This window comes from Octopus sinensis, linkage group LG10 (assembly GCF_006345805.1).
Source record: "Octopus sinensis linkage group LG10, ASM634580v1, whole genome shotgun sequence".
Classification (NCBI taxonomy): domain Eukaryota; kingdom Metazoa; phylum Mollusca; class Cephalopoda; order Octopoda; family Octopodidae; genus Octopus; species Octopus sinensis.
The window spans coordinates 58228472-58247001 of NC_043006.1; the positions used below are offsets into that span (position 1 = coordinate 58228472).

The 18530-nt window shown below is 35.1% G+C and overlaps 1 protein-coding gene across 6 annotated transcripts in view; it reads right to left on the reverse strand.

Moving 5' to 3' along the window:
- Positions 1-12343: 12343 nt before the first annotated feature.
- The window catches only part of LOC115216410 (uncharacterized protein KIAA0825), a 155463-nt gene continuing 149276 nt past the window's right edge, over positions 12344-18530 (reverse strand). For all 6 annotated transcript variants that reach the window (XM_036506710.1, XM_029785721.2, XM_029785723.2 and 3 more), the window contains 4 exons: positions 18128-18230; positions 16815-16918; positions 15373-15575; positions 12344-13316 (listed from right to left, as the gene is read on the reverse strand). In XM_036506710.1, coding sequence (XP_036362603.1) covers positions 13122-13316; positions 15373-15575; positions 16815-16918; positions 18128-18230 — 605 coding nt within the window. In that variant the 3' untranslated portion in view covers positions 12344-13121. The remainder of the gene's footprint in view (positions 13317-15372; positions 15576-16814; positions 16919-18127; positions 18231-18530) is intronic.

Below are 18530 nucleotides of genomic sequence, written 5' to 3' on the forward strand. Positions count from 1 at the left end.
GTTTTTCTTCTAACTATTAAATGACATTTAATTCCCAATCTATGCACTTTTCCTGTGTTACGTCTTATTTTCTTTTGAAATCCCTTATTAGTCTGGAAGTAACCACTCGCTCAGTGAATTTCAGGCATAACTAAAGACTTGTACCCCGCTGGATATTTTTATGAAAAATGAATGTTCTTTAAAAGAATTTTCAACAAACGCATTTTAGGTGGTAAGGATTGCGATTATATCAGAAATTGTTATGAAAAACTTTTTTCCGGGAGAAATGGAGTAAGATTTCTGATTGTTCCCGCGTCTCAATTTTGTTTCCTCATAGCTTTCAGGAGTGGCTGTGTGGTAAGTAGCTTGCTAACCAACCACATGGTTCCGGGTTCAGTCCCACTGCGTGGCATCTTGGGCAAGTGTCTTCTGCTATAGCCCGGGCCGACCAATGCCTTGTGAGTGGATTTGGTAGACGGAAACTGAAAAGAAGCCCGTCGTATATATGTATATATATATATATATATATATATATATATATATATATATATATGTATGTGTGTGTTTGTGTGTCTGTGTTTGTCCCCCTAGCATTGCTTGACAACCGATGCTGGTGTGTTTACATCCCCGTCACTTAGCGGTTCGGCAAAAGAGACCGATAGAATAAGTACTGGGCTTACAAAGAATAAGTCCCGGGGTCGATTTGCTCGACTAAAAGGTGGTGCTCCAGCATGGCCGCAGTCAAATGACTGAAACAAGTAAAAGAGTAAAGAGTAAATATCTTTCAGATTGTTTTAAATTACGATTATCTCGGAATTTAATGTGAAAAAAATGGGTGGGGGCAGGTATATCACACATTTCGAATTTGTTTCCTCTTATGTTTTGATGATTCAATTACAATTATGTTACGGGAAAAATTACTTTTGACACCCATGCGATCCCTGCTCTTTCTAGCATACTAAACGAACACATTGAGGATGGTCCATTTTTGAGTTTATTAAATTGCGAAAGAAATATGAATTGAATAATTAGTGCTAGTATTGTACTCTCCTTTTTTATTTCTCTACTGCCCACAAGGGGCTGCACACAGAGGGGACAAACAAGGACAGACAAACAGATTATATCGACTCCAGTGCGTAACTGGTACTTATTTAATTACCCCGAAAGGATGAAAGGCAAAGTTGACCTCGGCGGAATTTGAACTCAGAACGTAACGGCAGACGAAATACCTATTTCTTTACTACCCACAAGGGGCTAAACACAGAGGGGACAAACAAGGACAGACAAACAGATTAAGTCGATTATATCGATCCCAGTGCGTAACTGGTACTTATATAATCGACCCCGAAAGGATGAAAGGCAAAGTTGACCTCGGTGGAATTTGAACTCAGAACGTAACGGCAGACGAAATACCGCTAAGCATTTCGCCCGGCGTGCTTTACCCCTTTCTACAAAGGTTTCTTTCAGGGAATTTTCGGGAAAGAGTAGAATAGACTTCAGATGTGATTTTTTTCAACATCTTGGCATAAGCGTGGCTGCGTGGTAAAATGCTTGCTTTTCAGCCATATAGTTCCTGGTTCAGTCCCACTGCGTGGCCCTTTGGGATAATGTGTTCTACTATAACTTCGGGGTGACCAAAGTCTTGTGAATGGATTTGTTTGACGGAATCCGAAAGAAGCCCGTCGTGTGTGTGTGTTTGTCCGCCACCGCTGCTTGACAACTGGTGTTGGTGTATTTTCGTTCCCGTAACCCAACCGTTTGGCAAAATAGACGCTTAGAATAAGTACCAGATTTTTAAAGAAGTATGTACTGAGGTCGATTCGTTCAATTAATATTCTTCATGGCGATGCTGTAGCATGGCTGCTGTCTAATGACTGAAACAAGTAAAAGATAAAAGATGATTATATTTATATGAAAACAAAATGGAGATGCGGGAAATAACCGAACCCACCCCATTTATTTTATCAAACTAAATTTTGATATAAACAAAATCTACACCGTCAGAAAGTTAATTGTAGAAAATTTCATTGAAAAAATATTCATTTTACTGAAAGTTATAAGGTAACAAATCGGACCGGGTGAATTATGTGAAACACCTCGCCTTCTGCAATTTTTCCCAATTGACATAAGCAATTTAAAACCATTTTGCTTATTCAACAACACGAACAACACCCGGCAAAAATGAAAGGATACGTTAAGTTGGCTGCTGCTGGGTAATAATTTGTAGATAATAACATTGCAAATATTTGAGCAACCTTTATATTTCCTGAAATATAAACAGACGTTTAAAAACACCAACCGCACGCGCGTATGTGTGTATCAGTTTCTTTTTAATTGTTTTCTATGTGTCACCAGATGTGTCAACCGTTTTAAGTAGGTAATAAAACAACACGTGTTCTTAGAAACATCATAAAAGAGTTTGAGAAGTAACAGTTATTCAAACAGAGAAAACAAAAGGTTTCAAATTAAATCATGGATAAAGAAAAAAATTTACGGATCTTTACCTTTTGACCTACAGGTTTAAAAAAATAGTTTTTTGTAACTTAACACTTTCAAACTTCGGACACTGGTAGAATGTGTCATATAAAACATCTTTTATTCCTAGCATTTTTGAGAAAAACTTATATTTACAAAGTAATTTTACGTTAAAGTAGTCCTATTTCGGTAATTTCAACCAATCAATGACGTGTATTCAGCTGATTACTGCCGTTGTTTGTCAACAACAACTATCGGCTGTGTATCACTTCCTTGTGGAATAAAAACATGAAAATGTACTTTTCGATGCTGCAATGGGTAATTTTGATGACGCGAATGCACACTCAGGAGTAATGTATAAAACTTAGACATAAGTTTATATAGAGACGATAGTCTAGAGTAGGCTTGTAGCTTGAGCTCCTGTCGGTTAATTGTTATAAGAGAAACAATCTCTTCTAGATTAAACTTAGTCAAGTTCGAAAGTTTGGAATTTGCAGCAGCTTTTTTTCTATACTTTATAAAGTTCTTAAAGTATCTAATCGTTGGTAGACATGTGTTGCACTATTTCATCCTCCTTTGGAATCATCAGTATGGCATAACGTGAGACAAATAAATTAAGCTAAATTCAACATTTTATGAAATTAAGTATGTATAATCGAGAAAAACAGCTTATAGTTTAAAAGGCATTCTTGTTTTGTTTTTTTTTTTTTTCATGCTATACCTTTAATTGTTCAGTAAAGAGAGAGGGAGGGGGAAGTTTCTTATATGTAGGTTCATATTTCCAGGGCTTAAATAAGTAAATTTGCATTTTACACTGAAAAAATATCAAGAAATTGATCACCGAAAAACTGCTTGATCTCTCCCTCTCTCTGCTTGGATTTTACCTTGAAAATGTCACAGCTGCATCTCATATTCGTAAAGGATTCATTGTAACATTAGCAGCAGTTACCATTACTGTCATCATTGACAAGTAGACGAAATAACATGGCTACTAGCGAATATGATGTGGTGACAATTAATTTCAGTTAATTCACATTACAACCATATTGATAAGAAACACTCGTCGTTGTAGTCATCATCAGCAACACCGTCGTCACGACTGCATTCCATGAATTTTACAGGTCATCATTGTTCATGTCAGTTCCAATTGGGAGCCACTACTCTCGTACACTAGTGCTTGTACGTGCCATTCTGGCTTGATTCATACGGGATGTCTTTCCTATCAACGACCACTTTATACAGTAACAGAGTGTATTTTCTCGTGGCACCAGCACTAGAGAAGTTATTGAGCCCTCCCTGGCGAGACACAACTAAAGGGACGTTTAAACGAGCATTGAGCAAAAGCGCACCGCATAAAACATGGATCATCAGCCCTACAAAAAGTAAAAAAAAATTCAAACTAATTCTTTGTTGGCCTACTATTTTTGAAAGCCCTGCAGGCCTCAGTTTAGATATGTTTGCTCTGAACGTTCACACCTTCTCCACACATTCGCCTCCACTTTACAATGTGTATTGATTATCTGCTTCTGATCAAGAAATACAAGAAAGACTAGAAAATTTAATTACATTAACATTAATTTACTGTCCAAAGTTCGCTCTTTGTCATTTAGATGACCAGTCACGGCATGTTTTGGTTTTTATTAGGCCTGATCAGCAGAACAAGCTAACAAATTAGCGGAGTCGCGAGATGGTTGGATAAAATGCCTTGGAGTATTTCTTCTGACTTAGCGCTCTGAGTTCAAATTCCGCCGAGATCGAGTTCACTTTTCATTCGGGATCAATAATAAATTATCAATCCAAGACGATGCATTGATTAGACTATAACAATGTCAAACCAAATGTCTTGCGGTATTCGCTCTGTCTCTTGGCGTCCAGAGTTCAAATCCCACCATGGTCTATTTAAGTGGTAGACATGATCCATTGCTTTGTTTAGCACCAACACCTGTCACTTTGGTGTTTTTTAACGGAATCCAGTTTGTTATAAACATTCAAACTAGGCTTATAGTTTGAGGATAACTTCTTCCCTCCTTTCCACCAGTCCCGAATGCCTTGTCATGTGTGCAGTCTTCCTTCCTGACTGACAAAAAAAAAATGAAAACAATTACTGCCAGATCTGTGATTAACAAAAGAATCCAGGATTTTCATGAACAAACACTGAGCAGAATGTAAGCTTAAAATAGCGATTGGGGAAATTTACCCAGGCACATCTGCTGCATGAAAAATACTGAACTAGAGTCGCGCGAAAAAGTGTTGAATCAGATGTATATACATAATCATATTTAACACGTTCGTATACACTTGGACGTGAGAAGACCATTCACTTCAGAAAAAGTCTCAGGAGAAACTACTCCTCGTAGACAATTTGTACGAAAACATATAGGGCTATGAATTACGTCATTGGATCCAATGACGCAATCTTTACGCTCATCAATGAATGTATTATTTGTGATTCGTTTATATGAAAACACCTGTTCTTATAGGGTTGTGAAACGCTGATTCAGTATTAGTAACTGATGAAGCATAACGACACAGAAATGCATGCGTTTTCGATCCAATGACACCATTCATAACCCAATGTATTTTCACATATACGGTCTACGAGAATTTTCTTCTGGGATTATTTCTGCGAAAGGCTTTCCTATGTTCCAGAGTAAACGAACGTATTAAATATCATTGTACACACACACATATGTAACATCAAACTGACTGGTAACAAATATGAAATGTAGTGAGCCAAGAAATGTTCGTTCATTAATTCAAATTACACCCATAATAAAAAGAAATAATCATTTTAATTAATGACTCTGGTCAAAACAAGGTAGGAGAGACGCCTCTAGAATTACATTTCATTAAATATAGACAGCAGTGTGAAGTGTAATTTTTGTCAGTATGGTGACAACAGTATGGTGAAACAATTTAACTGCTATTGCCAGACACAGCTAACTGCTACGTGATACACCATATCAACACCAATTTTCTTTAATCTGTTGTCAAATCTCGCTTTAAAAAAATAGTTCAATTGGCAGAGTTCCCTAAATGCTGGATGTTCTGACACTGTGCACTGAGTTCAAAGCCTGTAATGACGACCTTTGTCTTTCGTCTTTTCAGGGTCAATAAAAATAATGTAAATCCAGGAGTGTAGATGAGCAGATCCGTTAGGATACAGGACAAGATACTTTGCAATATTTGTTTTGGCTCCATGCAAATAGGTTAAAATCCTGCCCCTCTCAACAAAAAGGTGATAGTTCAATCAAGAATTGCCGCCAACACGTAGTATTAGCAATTTGAAAACTAAAAAAAAAAAAGAAAATGGAAACAATTTCTTCAGTTCCATCAGAAGATCAATTGCCACCACCACCACCACTAAATAAAATCGCTGCCAGTCAGTGATATATCTCAATGACAACTAATCCTTAAGCAGACACAAAACTTGGAGATTTAAATGACTACTCTTAAAGTATTGTGGAAAGAGACTATTGGTTTATGAAGAGATGAGAGCAGAATATAAAGAACATTTGAAGAGTAAGATACTGAGAATAAAAATATACCATTTGTATATTGGCAGCTATACAAGATCTATCAGGAGAAATGATCCCATCCTTACTCTTTCTAACACCCAAATTGCATTCATGAACTGTAACATGCATATAGAAATAAAACGTCAGAGTTACAGTCCTGATAAAACCCAAGTAACTGATTCGCACATATGAATGGGGCAGTTACCCAAATTTGTTTTCTTGTGTATTTTAAATCATATCCTTTTAATATACACTAGCTGTATAGTCCGGATTTGTTCGAGATTAGGTAAGGATTATTAAGCTAATCAAGTTCTTTATTTCAAACCAAACTAAATAACATCGACGTCGAATTTGGGCGAAATCCGTTGAAATTGGTAAGCTTTGGGCGGAAAATGAGTTGCAATCAACTTGATTGGGTAATCCCATAAGGAATCGGTTTATCGATTTTTTCCTTTCTGGTTTTTGGAGAAATTATAGCATTCAAAGATCCCATGAGTCCTAAGTAATGTTGGCATCAAGTTTAAACAAAATACATCAAAATTGGTAAAAGTTATGGTTGAAAATGGGGTATAGCCAATTTTATTGGGAAATCCTATAAGGAATCAGTTTATCGATTTTTTTAATCCTGATTAAATGGAAAACCCCAAAAGGAACCAGTTTATTGATTTTTCACCCCAAATAGGACTTAACCAAACACAATACTGCTGATTCAAAAACATCTATATTTATACTTGAAAGTTGGTTTTCACACCCAACCCAATTCTGCAGAATCAGTGTCGCGACGGGAGCTCATGAGTTGGGAGTTTGATCGGCAGGGGTGATCAGGTTGTACATTCCAGCCCTTTGAAAACACCACCCCCATTATCTAACCCCCTTTGCCCATGGGTTGGGAACCCTTCCAGCAAGGAAAATAGAATGCCCAAAAGGGCTCCTGATTCTCTGTGTCAGAAGCGATTATATCCAGATCACAACTACGTTTTAAGTATGTATATATATACTTAAGACTATGGACAACACACACTCACACACGTACGTACGTACCCCTAATGCATGTTTTTAGTACACATACATGTGTGTGTGTGTGTGTGTTGCCCGTATATCAACAAAACACATTTTTCCTCGATGGAAAAAATACAACAAAAGTCTTAATAGAAACTTACTCGTCGCTAAAAGGGGACTTAACTCCTGTGTGTAAACAATGGTGATTTCCCGACTTGAAAATTTATTTTTACTGCTATTCGCTGATGTCTCTGGGGAAAATAAGTTGACGAAAATACAGCTAGGATCATGACGAATGTCCTAAAATTGGAGCGTCATGCGTGCTAATTTGTGGACGTGCATAAATTACATTCACATACACACACACATTCTGCCTTTTATATACACAGATAGTCATTTAATTATTTTGAGTAACTTTAACACTTTAACAAGTCTTAACATAGTGAAAGATCTCTGCCCCATTCTTCATTTCTTTATAACTTTGTATGTACATACCCACATGCTTTAATATCCCCTTTGTCACAAGTATATCTGTCAACATACCCATTTCCATCCTGGTAAGAGTCAAACAATTTATTAAGCAAGTTTTTTTTTACAGCTAGATGCTTTTCTTGTCACCAACCCTCACTTGTTTCAAAGAAGCAACTTCCTCCGACATTTGAACAATGAACAGCTAGTGGCCATACATGTTTCTGCAACAGATTGTAAACAAAATTCTGCATTCAGATTCCACAAAGGGGGATTTTGCCTTCATCCTTTTAGGGTCCATAAAATAAGTGCCAACTGAGCACTGTAAATGACAAATCCCTCCACCCCATCCCACTAATATGATGTCTGTTCATCTAAGATCGATCCCTAACCATTTATATAATAAAGTCCTACAGAATGTTAGTGCTGTCATTTTTTTATGACTAGCTCTATCCTGTGATCACACCATTTCTCTGCAGAACTGGGCTGGGTGTGATAACCATCTTTAAAGTATAAATATAGATGTTTTTGAATCAGCAAATATTGTGTTTAGTTAAGTCCTATTAGGGGGTGAAAAATCAATAAACCAAAATTTGAAATATTTCTTTATACCTCCTCACAGTTTCTAAAAAGTTGTTTCAGTTTCTTTTATGGTTTCTCCATCAGGTCTGAGACCTCAGAGAGAACTTTCTCAGGATACAAGCAGTGCCAAATAAGGTAGTTTCTAGTAGTACTGGCAACATTTGATTTTAAGCTGGTCAAGAAATTGTGATAGTATCTTCGAGACAGTTCCCTGTGCTCATACCACTACAAGAATAACTTTAGTAGTGGTGTTCCACATTCTTTCTAGATTCACTTCCAGCTTTGCATAGTTTAATCTTTTACTTGTTTCAATCATTTGACTGTGGCCATGCTGGGGCACCACATAGGTAATCTTTTCAACTTCTTAAACTGCTACATCAATAATGAAAGATTCATGGGGCCTCTTGGACCACTAATATGATGTCTTATCTAAGATTGATCCCTGACCATTTATATAATAAAGTCCAAGAGAATTTTAGTGCTGTCAGTTTTTTATGACTGGTTCTGTCCTGTGATCACACCATTTCTCATGCATAGCGGCTTACATAGTCTTCATTGAACATACTGACTCACTTTGCTGTTGCTGGACTTGTATTCACTTTGTGCAAGTACCCCACATGCACTGACAAAGTGTGTAAAATACTACTATATGTCTATTTTCTAACTTCAAACTCTGCCAGAATAAACAAAAACAACATTGAAAATATAACTTCCAACTGAGATGAGATATATAACAGGATAGATTTTATTTGTCAACTCTCTAAGTAATTGACAGAAGTGTATAAAATCAACTTTGTCTTTTCCATTGCAAGATAATAAAGTACTTTTATGCCAAATGGAAATGAATTATTGTCTCTGACTCAACAGAAATCAAACAATATTGAATTTGGTTTCACTAATCAAGACAAACATCAAAATAAATATGTGTGAGTTGGGAGGTTCTACATGGTTGAATGAGTTGCTAGACACAGCAGCCAAACTCTTTCAAATCACTCTCTACCATCTTGAAAAAAAAAATGGGGAAGACACATTGGACAATGCAGTCCTAGATATACAAAAAGACAAGATGGTCATGGCTGGAATGCATTTGATTAGAGTTGATGTGGGGGTTAAATAACAACACTGAATAAAATACATAAAAGTTGCATATTTCAGTTCCATATAAAAATATGGATTAATAGAGAGACAGAGAGAGCGAGAGGCAAAAATAGTGAGAGAGAGAGAAGAAGAAATAAGAAGTCCTTAAAATGGATGTAAGAAACAGCAAATATGTCCAAGATGATACGAATTTTGATTTAAAGTCAAAGATTCACAATTTATTATCTATTATTGACTTGTAACTAATTCAATGGAAAATATCACTGGATCCCTTTGCTTTCAAACATCTCACCTGAATTATCACTTTAATATTACTAAATTCATCTGCATTATCACTTTAATATCACCAAATTCATCTGCATTATCACTTTAATATTACCAAATTCATCTGCATTATCACTTTAATATTACCAAATTCATCTGCATTATCACTTTAATATTACCAAATTCATCTGCATTATCACTTTAATATTACCAAATTCATCTGCATTATCACTTTCATATTACCAAATTCACCTGCATTATCACTTTCATATTACCAAATTCACCTGCATTATCACTTTCATATTACTAAATTCACCTGCATTATCACTTTCATATTACCAAATTCACCTGCATTATCACTTTCATATTACTAAATTCACCTGCATTATCACTTTCATATTACTAAATTCACCTGCATTATTACTTTCATATTACTAAATTCACCTGCATTATTACTTTCATATTACTAAATTCACCTGCATTATTACTTTCATATTACTAAATTCACCTGCATTATCACTTTCATATTACTAAATTCACCTGCATTATCACTTTCATATTACTAAATTCACCTGCATTATCACTTTAATATTACTAAATTCATCTGCATTATCACTTTCATATTACCAAATTCATCTGCATTATTACTTTCATATTACTAAATTCATCTGCATTATCATTTTAATATTACTAAATTCATCTGCATTATTACTTTCATATTACTAAATTCATCTGCATTATCACTTTAATGTTATTAAACTGATATCTCAACTAAACATATGAATCATCTTTAAGTGTAAAATTTACAAAATAAAGAATAGCCTAAATAATATCATACAGTTTAAACTCAAACAGGTTGAACGCTTTCTAATTAGGAACCGGTACTGAGTAAAATGATTGTGTCACCATAAATAAAACAGAACAATGTTACAAAAACACCTCATTCAGCAGATAATGCCACTAAATCATGTTTAAAACAACCTTGCCATAACTCTTTCAATCTCCAAAGGTTCCCAACATGGGTCAGATGGTAGCAGGGACCCAGTAAAATTTGAAATAAAACAAGGGTTTATTAGTTAACATAGTCACATATGAAAGTAATAACCTACAGAAAGTTATGTAGAGAAAGTCATGTACCTTTTGACCCTCTCTTTAATGTCAATATTTACACAAGTGGGTTTTTTTTTATTTATTAAACTCAGAAAGCAAAATTGGAAATATTAAAAAAAAAAAATGTAAAGTTAAAAATAACAGTGGATTCTAAATGTGTGAATATTTCAGTAAAAATTTCTTTGTTGTTGTTTTTTTTTTCTTAAGATCAGTAGAAAAATAACTCTCACAAAGTTTGGATATTAAAATCATTTGTCATTTGTCCCTTGGTAATAGCAGTTATTGCATTAACCAGCACAGATTAACACAGCAATGTAATGTTATTGGAGTTGTAACATCTACTGATATAATAATGAATCTTGTCACATTAGAAAAATGAACAAAAAAAAGAAAACAGTCCATTATAAAAATTGGTAAGGTATTAAAATGTGAAATAGTCATACATTATCATTTTGTACAATTATGCTTAGCTTCCAGAGAGAAGCAACAATATTATCATTATTGTTGTTGTCGTTATTATTATTATTATTATTATTATTATACAAGAACAACTCAGTGGGTTCAGAAAACACAGCCAACTTTGGAAGAATGGACATTTTTCTTTCTTTCTTGCTTTTTGTTTGTTTTTCTGGTTTTTCTGGGATTTTTTTCTTTTCTTTTTTTGTATGCATATTATTTTTCATTGACTGAGCTGACTGTTGAAGTGGAGTTAATTCTGGAATTGCATGCATTGCAACACTTTGTAGTCAGACATAGTCAAATGATTAAAGTGAACAATATTGCACTTGATTTGGAAATACAATCAGACAACATTTAACTGTTTATAGATTGCGGGGGTGAAATTAATCTCTATGAAGGTCATGTTAAGAGAACCTTCATAATAATCAAACAAGACAAACCTCATAACAATTATAAGGGGCACAGATAAAGTTACAGTGAAAATAAGTTTAAGGTATGTGTAATGTGAAATATGCTCATAACTATTTCAGGTACTATAGAAATATTCTGTACAAATGCAAGAGTATAAATAATATTCAGTTGGCTTATATACATGTATTGTTCTATTTTTAATTAAGTTGAATATTCTAATGAGTAAACTATAAAATTACAATGGAGACAGAGACCAGTTTAGAGGTGCTTTTCTTTTTTTAAATGTCAACATTGTTTTCAAATATTTCAAACAATACCAAAGTGCCTATTTGGCAGAAAAGGATTTCAGCACAAACAGGAAAGAAATATTTTGAATGAAATTTTATCATTTTACTTTAGTAATTTTTCTTTTCATAATCAACTCATTTCCAACAAGCCTTTTCTCTCCACATTAATCAGCTTGTTTGTTTAAACACTTTGTTCAGGCTTTCATTTCTTTTCAAAAAATAAAACAAAATAGTTTATCATTATTTTTTTGTCATTGTTTTTTTAAAAAATATGAACTGATACATTATTGTACACACACACACACACACACACACATTCACAAACACAGGTATATGTGTTATCTGCTCAAACAATAACCACTTCTATTAATATGGTCTTGCCAGTTAGAACAGTTAACAATAGAAAAAAATACCACAAAGACAGCAGAAATTTCAAAGATAAAAAAAAAATTCCCTTTGAAGAAAAAAAAAAACAAGTGTGTTGTTTTTCAAAAAGCACAGCAGATCAAAAAAAACATTTATTTCTTTTCTTTCACAATCAAAAATTCTTGTGTTATGTTGTTAAATTAAGTGTGAGGTATTTTTTTTTCTTTTACCTATTGCTTTTTAGAAATGTTGGTATCAAATTATTGAATATTTAATTTTATTTAACAAATTTTATTTTGTTTGGTTTTAATTTTTTGTCTTTTGTTTCTTGCAAAGAATTTTAAATATATAAATAAGTTGCAGAATAAATATTTCAGGGAAATGAAATAATAAATAAATGATTAGAGAATGATGAAAAATATTAGAGTTGGTGACAGAGAGAGAGAGTGGGGAGTGACTGACAGGTTTATTTGGTGTAATAGGGTGATAAGGGTTATTTCTTGAAACAGAAATATGTGAATATAGCTTCATGGGTGAACTGACATAGGTGATTAGAGTAAAAATATGGTTAACAGTGAGGAAAGAGTAACTTCAGATCGGTGAAGGGAGATAAAATATTTTAGATAAAAATTGAAGGGTCATCTGAAAATAACAATGAGTAGAGAGTGTGAAAAGACTAGAGAAATAGAAAGTCATAAAGGTTGGTTAAAAAGGAAGCTGAGTGAAACGTAAACTTAGGAAGATGTTCTTGATGAAGAAAGTTTTGAAGAATTTTTGTTACAAATGAATGAAAATTCAATGAAGTAAGGGGAGGGAGTGATTATCTGCACATTAATCAATCCTGTGCTATTGTTTGGGATAATTCCAAACGAGCAACAGTGAAAGAAAGCAGTCATGTAAGGCATCTCTCCACACACAAACAAACAAACAGAGAGAGAGAGAGAGAGAGAGAGAGAGAGATGAAGCTCGTAGGAAAAGCCATCTCAGGCAGGTTTCATAAATGTTTTAATCAGGCAGGTTTACCAAAAATGGCAGTATTTGGTGGCAGCAGTAATTGAAGAGGATGTAGTAAAAAAGGTAGAAAGATGTCATAACATCAACGTCTTTAACGGTGATCACTGGTGTCATAGTCCAATAACAGTCGCAGTTCTTCAACTGACTTCCGTTCATGTTCCTCCAAGTGAGCACCTTCTTGGAGTTCATGCCTATTCAAAAGCAGTGTCCTAACACCATATATGCTTAAACCAAGATCCCGGAACAGAAGGTCACCCCAGTCACAGTCAAATTTGTTGATTTTTTCCTATAAAAAAAGAAAAGCAAAATATTAAAAGGAAATATTTTTAATAGTATAAATAAAAAAAATTCATGTTTAATTACAGTTTCTTTAAATAGAAAGAAAAAAAAATACGATCTTTTCTCTCATGGACTCTGCAAATGGAAGGAAGCAACTGCCATAATTGGATATAAATTCATCATCATCATCATCATTTACTGTCCGTTGTCCATGCTGGCATGGATCGGACAGTGAGACCACAGCTAGCAAGTTGAGGGGCTGCACCAGACTCTATTCTCTGTTCTGGCATGGTTTCTTGTGCCTATATATATATATATATATATATATTAGAAGAAATGAGGTAATCAGAAGATCGGATGGTTTATATTTACAGATATTTATTTATATATTACATTTTTTTACATATATATCATATCACTTAGATCATTAGCGCTTTCTCCCATTCTAGTGGGGTTTTCAAATCAAAATAAGTTCCTTTGTGGGGAATTTTAATCATTTTATAGAGTTTCGTAGTGATGGGGAGGAATATAAGACAGTACAAGAGGATGAGATGGATTTGTACTGTATATATATATATATATATATATATATATATGTACACACACACACACACATATATATACACACACACATGCACACACCTATATATATATATATGTATGTATACAGTTAAATACACTTCATTTATAAAAAAAAGCATTGTGTTTACAGAGAGATTTCAACAGATAGATCTTGAATCCTGAATTTCTTAACAAGCTACACTTCATTAAACCACCACCATTATTTTTATATCCACTTTCCCATGCTTATAAGGATCAGACAGAATTCACTGAGACAGATTTTCTACGGCTGGATGCCTTTCCTGTCATCAACTCTCACCTGTGTCCAAGCAGGAACTAAAGGATACAACTTGCATCATGGTAATATTTATCTATAACTATTGTATTTCAAGACAAGGAGACAGAAACACTCACACACATACACACATACATACATCATACACACACACAAATCACACATATCTTTTATCTCTTACTGATTTCAGTCAGTAGATTGTGGCCATGCTGGGATACCACCTCAGAGTTTCTTTTAGTTGGCTGAATTGACCCCAATACTTATTCTTTTAAACCTGGTACTTATTATTCTATTAGTCTCTTTTGCTGAACTGCTAAGTTATGGGGGACACACAAACACACTAACACTGGTTTTCAAGTGTTGGTGAAGGGGAGAAACACAGACAAAAAACACATACACACACACACATATGTATGACAGGCTTCTTTCAGTTTCCATCTACCAAATCCACTCACAAGGCTTCGGTCAGGCTGAAGCTATAGCAGAAGACACTTGGCCAAAGTGCCACACCGTGAAACTGAACCCAGAACCATGTGGTTGGAAAGCAACGACAAGGTTCTTTCAGTTTTTGTCAACCAAATTCACTCACAAAGCTTTGGTCAGCTGGGGCAACAGTAAAAGACATTTGCCAAAGGTCTCATTCAGTGAAATTGAAACTGAAGTCCCTGCCATTGTTGGGAAACAAGCTGCTTAACCATGCAACCAGGCCTACCTGAGATCTTTTTTCAAACAGCCTATAGGCGTAGGACTGGCTGTGTGGTAAGTAGCTTGCTTACAAACCACAGGGCTCCGGGTTCAGTCCCACTGCATGGCACCTTGGGCAAGTGTATTCTACTATAGCCTTGGGCCGACCAAAGCCTTGTGAAAGGATTTGGCAGATGGAAACTGAAAGAAGCCCGTCATATATATGTATATATATATATATATATATATATATATATATTATATATATATATATGTATGTGTGCATGTCTGTGTTTATCCTCACAACATCGCTTGACAACCAATGCTGGTGTGGTTACATCCCCGTAACTTAGCAGTTCAGCAAAAGAGACCGACAGAATAAGTACTAGGCTTACAAAAGAATAAGTCCTGGGGTCAATTTGCTTGACCAAAGGCAGTGCTCCAGCATGGCTGCAGTCAAATGACTGAAACAAGTAAAAGAGTACAGAGTAAGAGTAATGAAATAAAAGAAATGGTAACCTACTTGATCTAGTTTGCTGTTGCCAATCTCATCAAAAGAATTGAGGGGGTTGAAGGAAGGCGGCGGTACAGGTGAGAAATTAATCGTAAAATTTGTAGATAAACTAATATTTGTCCGAGGCAGACTAGTCTGGATATTGAGCTGATTCTCAAGCCAATCAACATTGTGTACAACCAACCAATAAACATCGGCTAGACAATTCATACCTGTGGGAATAAAAAACAAAAGAAAGGCTTTAGAAGGAAATTACAAATATTGTCGATATCCTTTCATACCTTCACAAACCTACCCACCAAGCCAATCACGATTCCCTGTCCCTATTCTCTCTATTTCTATCTTCTTGTACCTTAAGGGTGTGCCCTGATACCTCATCTTCACCACCTTTTCTCACTTTGCAGCTGGAAGAAAGAAAACAGAAGTGATCAAGGTCAAACCTTGCTTACATAACTCCAAATGTATCACCTTTTAGCATGCAAGCGCTGAAAGCAGTGCAGCCAACTTAAAGAAAATCTTGGTGGAAGTGCAGATAACTTTTCACTTTCCCTAGTATCTTTGACCATTTTAATCACTTATATAAGCATACAACTAAAAATGTACAGAGATGGGAAATGACATTTTTTTTTATTCCTGCTCTCCCATTCATCATATGACCAACAACAGCATGAACAGTGGAGGTTTCAGTAAAGGAATTAGCTATAGAACTATACAGACAATGGAAGAAGAGAGAGAATGGAGTAAGACATTAAAAAAAGATTATTTCATAGTGAGCTAAAATTATCCATTTAGTTAAAAAGAAATTTAAAAACCACATTTTGATGAAAATATAAAAATGGAATTTTGAAGAATTCTGTGGACAATGTATCATCACTATCATCATCATCATTTAACATCTATTTTCCATGCAGGTATAGATTGAATGGCTTGACAGGAAATGGCGTGGCCTGGGGACCACTCCAGGTTCCATGGTTTGGTTTATAGCTGGATGCCCTTCTTAATGCCAACCATTTTACAAAGTGTACTGGGTGCTTTTTATGTGGCACCATCACCAGTACATCACACCTGCACCAGTGCATTTTACATGGATCCAGCACCCACACCAATGCTTTTTACATGGCACCTTGGTTTTAAGATCTCAATTCTGTTATGGTCAGCAGGTCTTCTTGGGTAAAGCAGTGCACCACGTATCTTGTTCCCCTGTCATCTCCTTCATAAAGCTCAGCATTTTGAGATGGAAAAAAATCACATAAATTTAACTAACTAATAAGCAGCATTCTCCATTTGGGTATAGATGTCATATTTCCTGATATTGCCATGGTATAGTTCTGAAGTTACCAGTCTGAAGACAGATAACACTCTTGTATGTGTATAATATAATATATATATTAAAGGATTCTCATTTCCTCTTTCTTTCTGCGTCTCTCACACATATACATTCAAATCACTACCTGTAGGACACCCAAAAAGTTCATTAGCAGCAGCTTGGTAATATTCTTCAGCAAAATCTGATATTGTATTTTCTGGCATATGACGTGGAGTAGAATAACTGGAGCTGTGGAAAAGTAAACAAGATATGGCATCTCAGTATAGACTATATTTTAACTGATATAACAACCACAAAAAAACATCATCACAAACAGCAACATTATAATCATCAACATCAACACAATACACAGTGACTGTGATAGAAAGAAAACTGAGAACCAGTTGAATCACTAGATTATGTTTCCTGTAGGTTCTTTTTATTTGTATTGACCACTTGACTTCACCATTGCTACTGACCTTAACACCTCTATTTATCTCCTCACCACTTCTGACCTCTGTTGATCTCTTGATCCCCAATTCTGCTACTGACCTTAACACCTCTATTTAACTTTCCCTGCCACTTCTGACCTCTGTCGATCTCTTGACCCCAACACTTACCATCAAACCCTGAGGTATATCTACATATGGAACAAAAATAAAAAAAACTTCCCACCTACTTCATAGAGAAAACTATTGCTCCATGGTTGCACAACCTGCTAGAAACAGAAACTAAATCCTCTTTTAATTACATCTTGCTTTCTAGAGAAGGTCATACTGGATAATATAGTCCTTGATGGAAAAGAAGAAAACAGTTGGAATCACTTCAGTCACAAATCTACTCATTCAGAGCTGATCTGCTGCTAAACAACAAAGAAAGGTGAGAGTCACAAGTGGAAGGTCTTTGAGCATAAGTCTGCTTTATTAGAGCTGAACTCTCTAAGGCTAAACAACAACATAAATCTCTGAAAAAAAACATCATCATTATCACCAACACTATCGTAATCATTTAAAATCTGTCTTCTATGCCTCCATGGGCCGGATGGTTGACAGGATCTGATGGATCCATGGACTGCATTGAACTCCACTAACTACTTTGGCATGGTTCCTAAGGCTAGATGCCAACCAGTGTACAGCATGTACTAGCTGATTTTTTTCATGCTACCAGTACTAATGAGGTTAATATGCAACTAGCAAGTCTATGAACATCAAGAGAGATTGCTTTATAGAGATGAAAGTTAAAAGGATGACAGAAGAAGGTCAGAGCAGAACAGGTTTCTTGCCACATGGATAGTCACATTCTAAAAGAGAGGACAGAGGGGATAACTGATCAATATGGAGCTGGAAAGAGATAAAAATAATGAAGATGAAGAGTTTGTGTGGACCCTCAAGTTATGACAGGAGTGGAGGCGATTGAAGATGACAGAACAGTAAAAGATAAAATGTAAGATGGACTTACTCAGAGTTCAAGAATGTGACAATATGGTTGATATTTTCGTTGGTGAAATCATTATGTTGTGACTGTAATAAACTGTTCATTTCTATAGGACTCAGGTCCATATCTAGGTAAATGGAAGAACAAGTAAGAATTTTATTACTGCCCTATTTGCCATGAGATAATTTTTTGTAAATGACAGGTCAAAAATTAAATCAATTTACAATGTTGGTTATGGTGAAGATTACTTCCTGGGAATGATGAGTTAAAAACTAACAAAAACAAAAAAAAATTAAAATTAAAATACAAAACAGAGTCCAGGGTGGGATGCTGGTGATCACCTGCATTAGCAAAACTTGTATGCTGTAAGAATAGAATACTTTTCCCTACAGTATACAAAATTTATGCAAATTTATTAATGTCACTG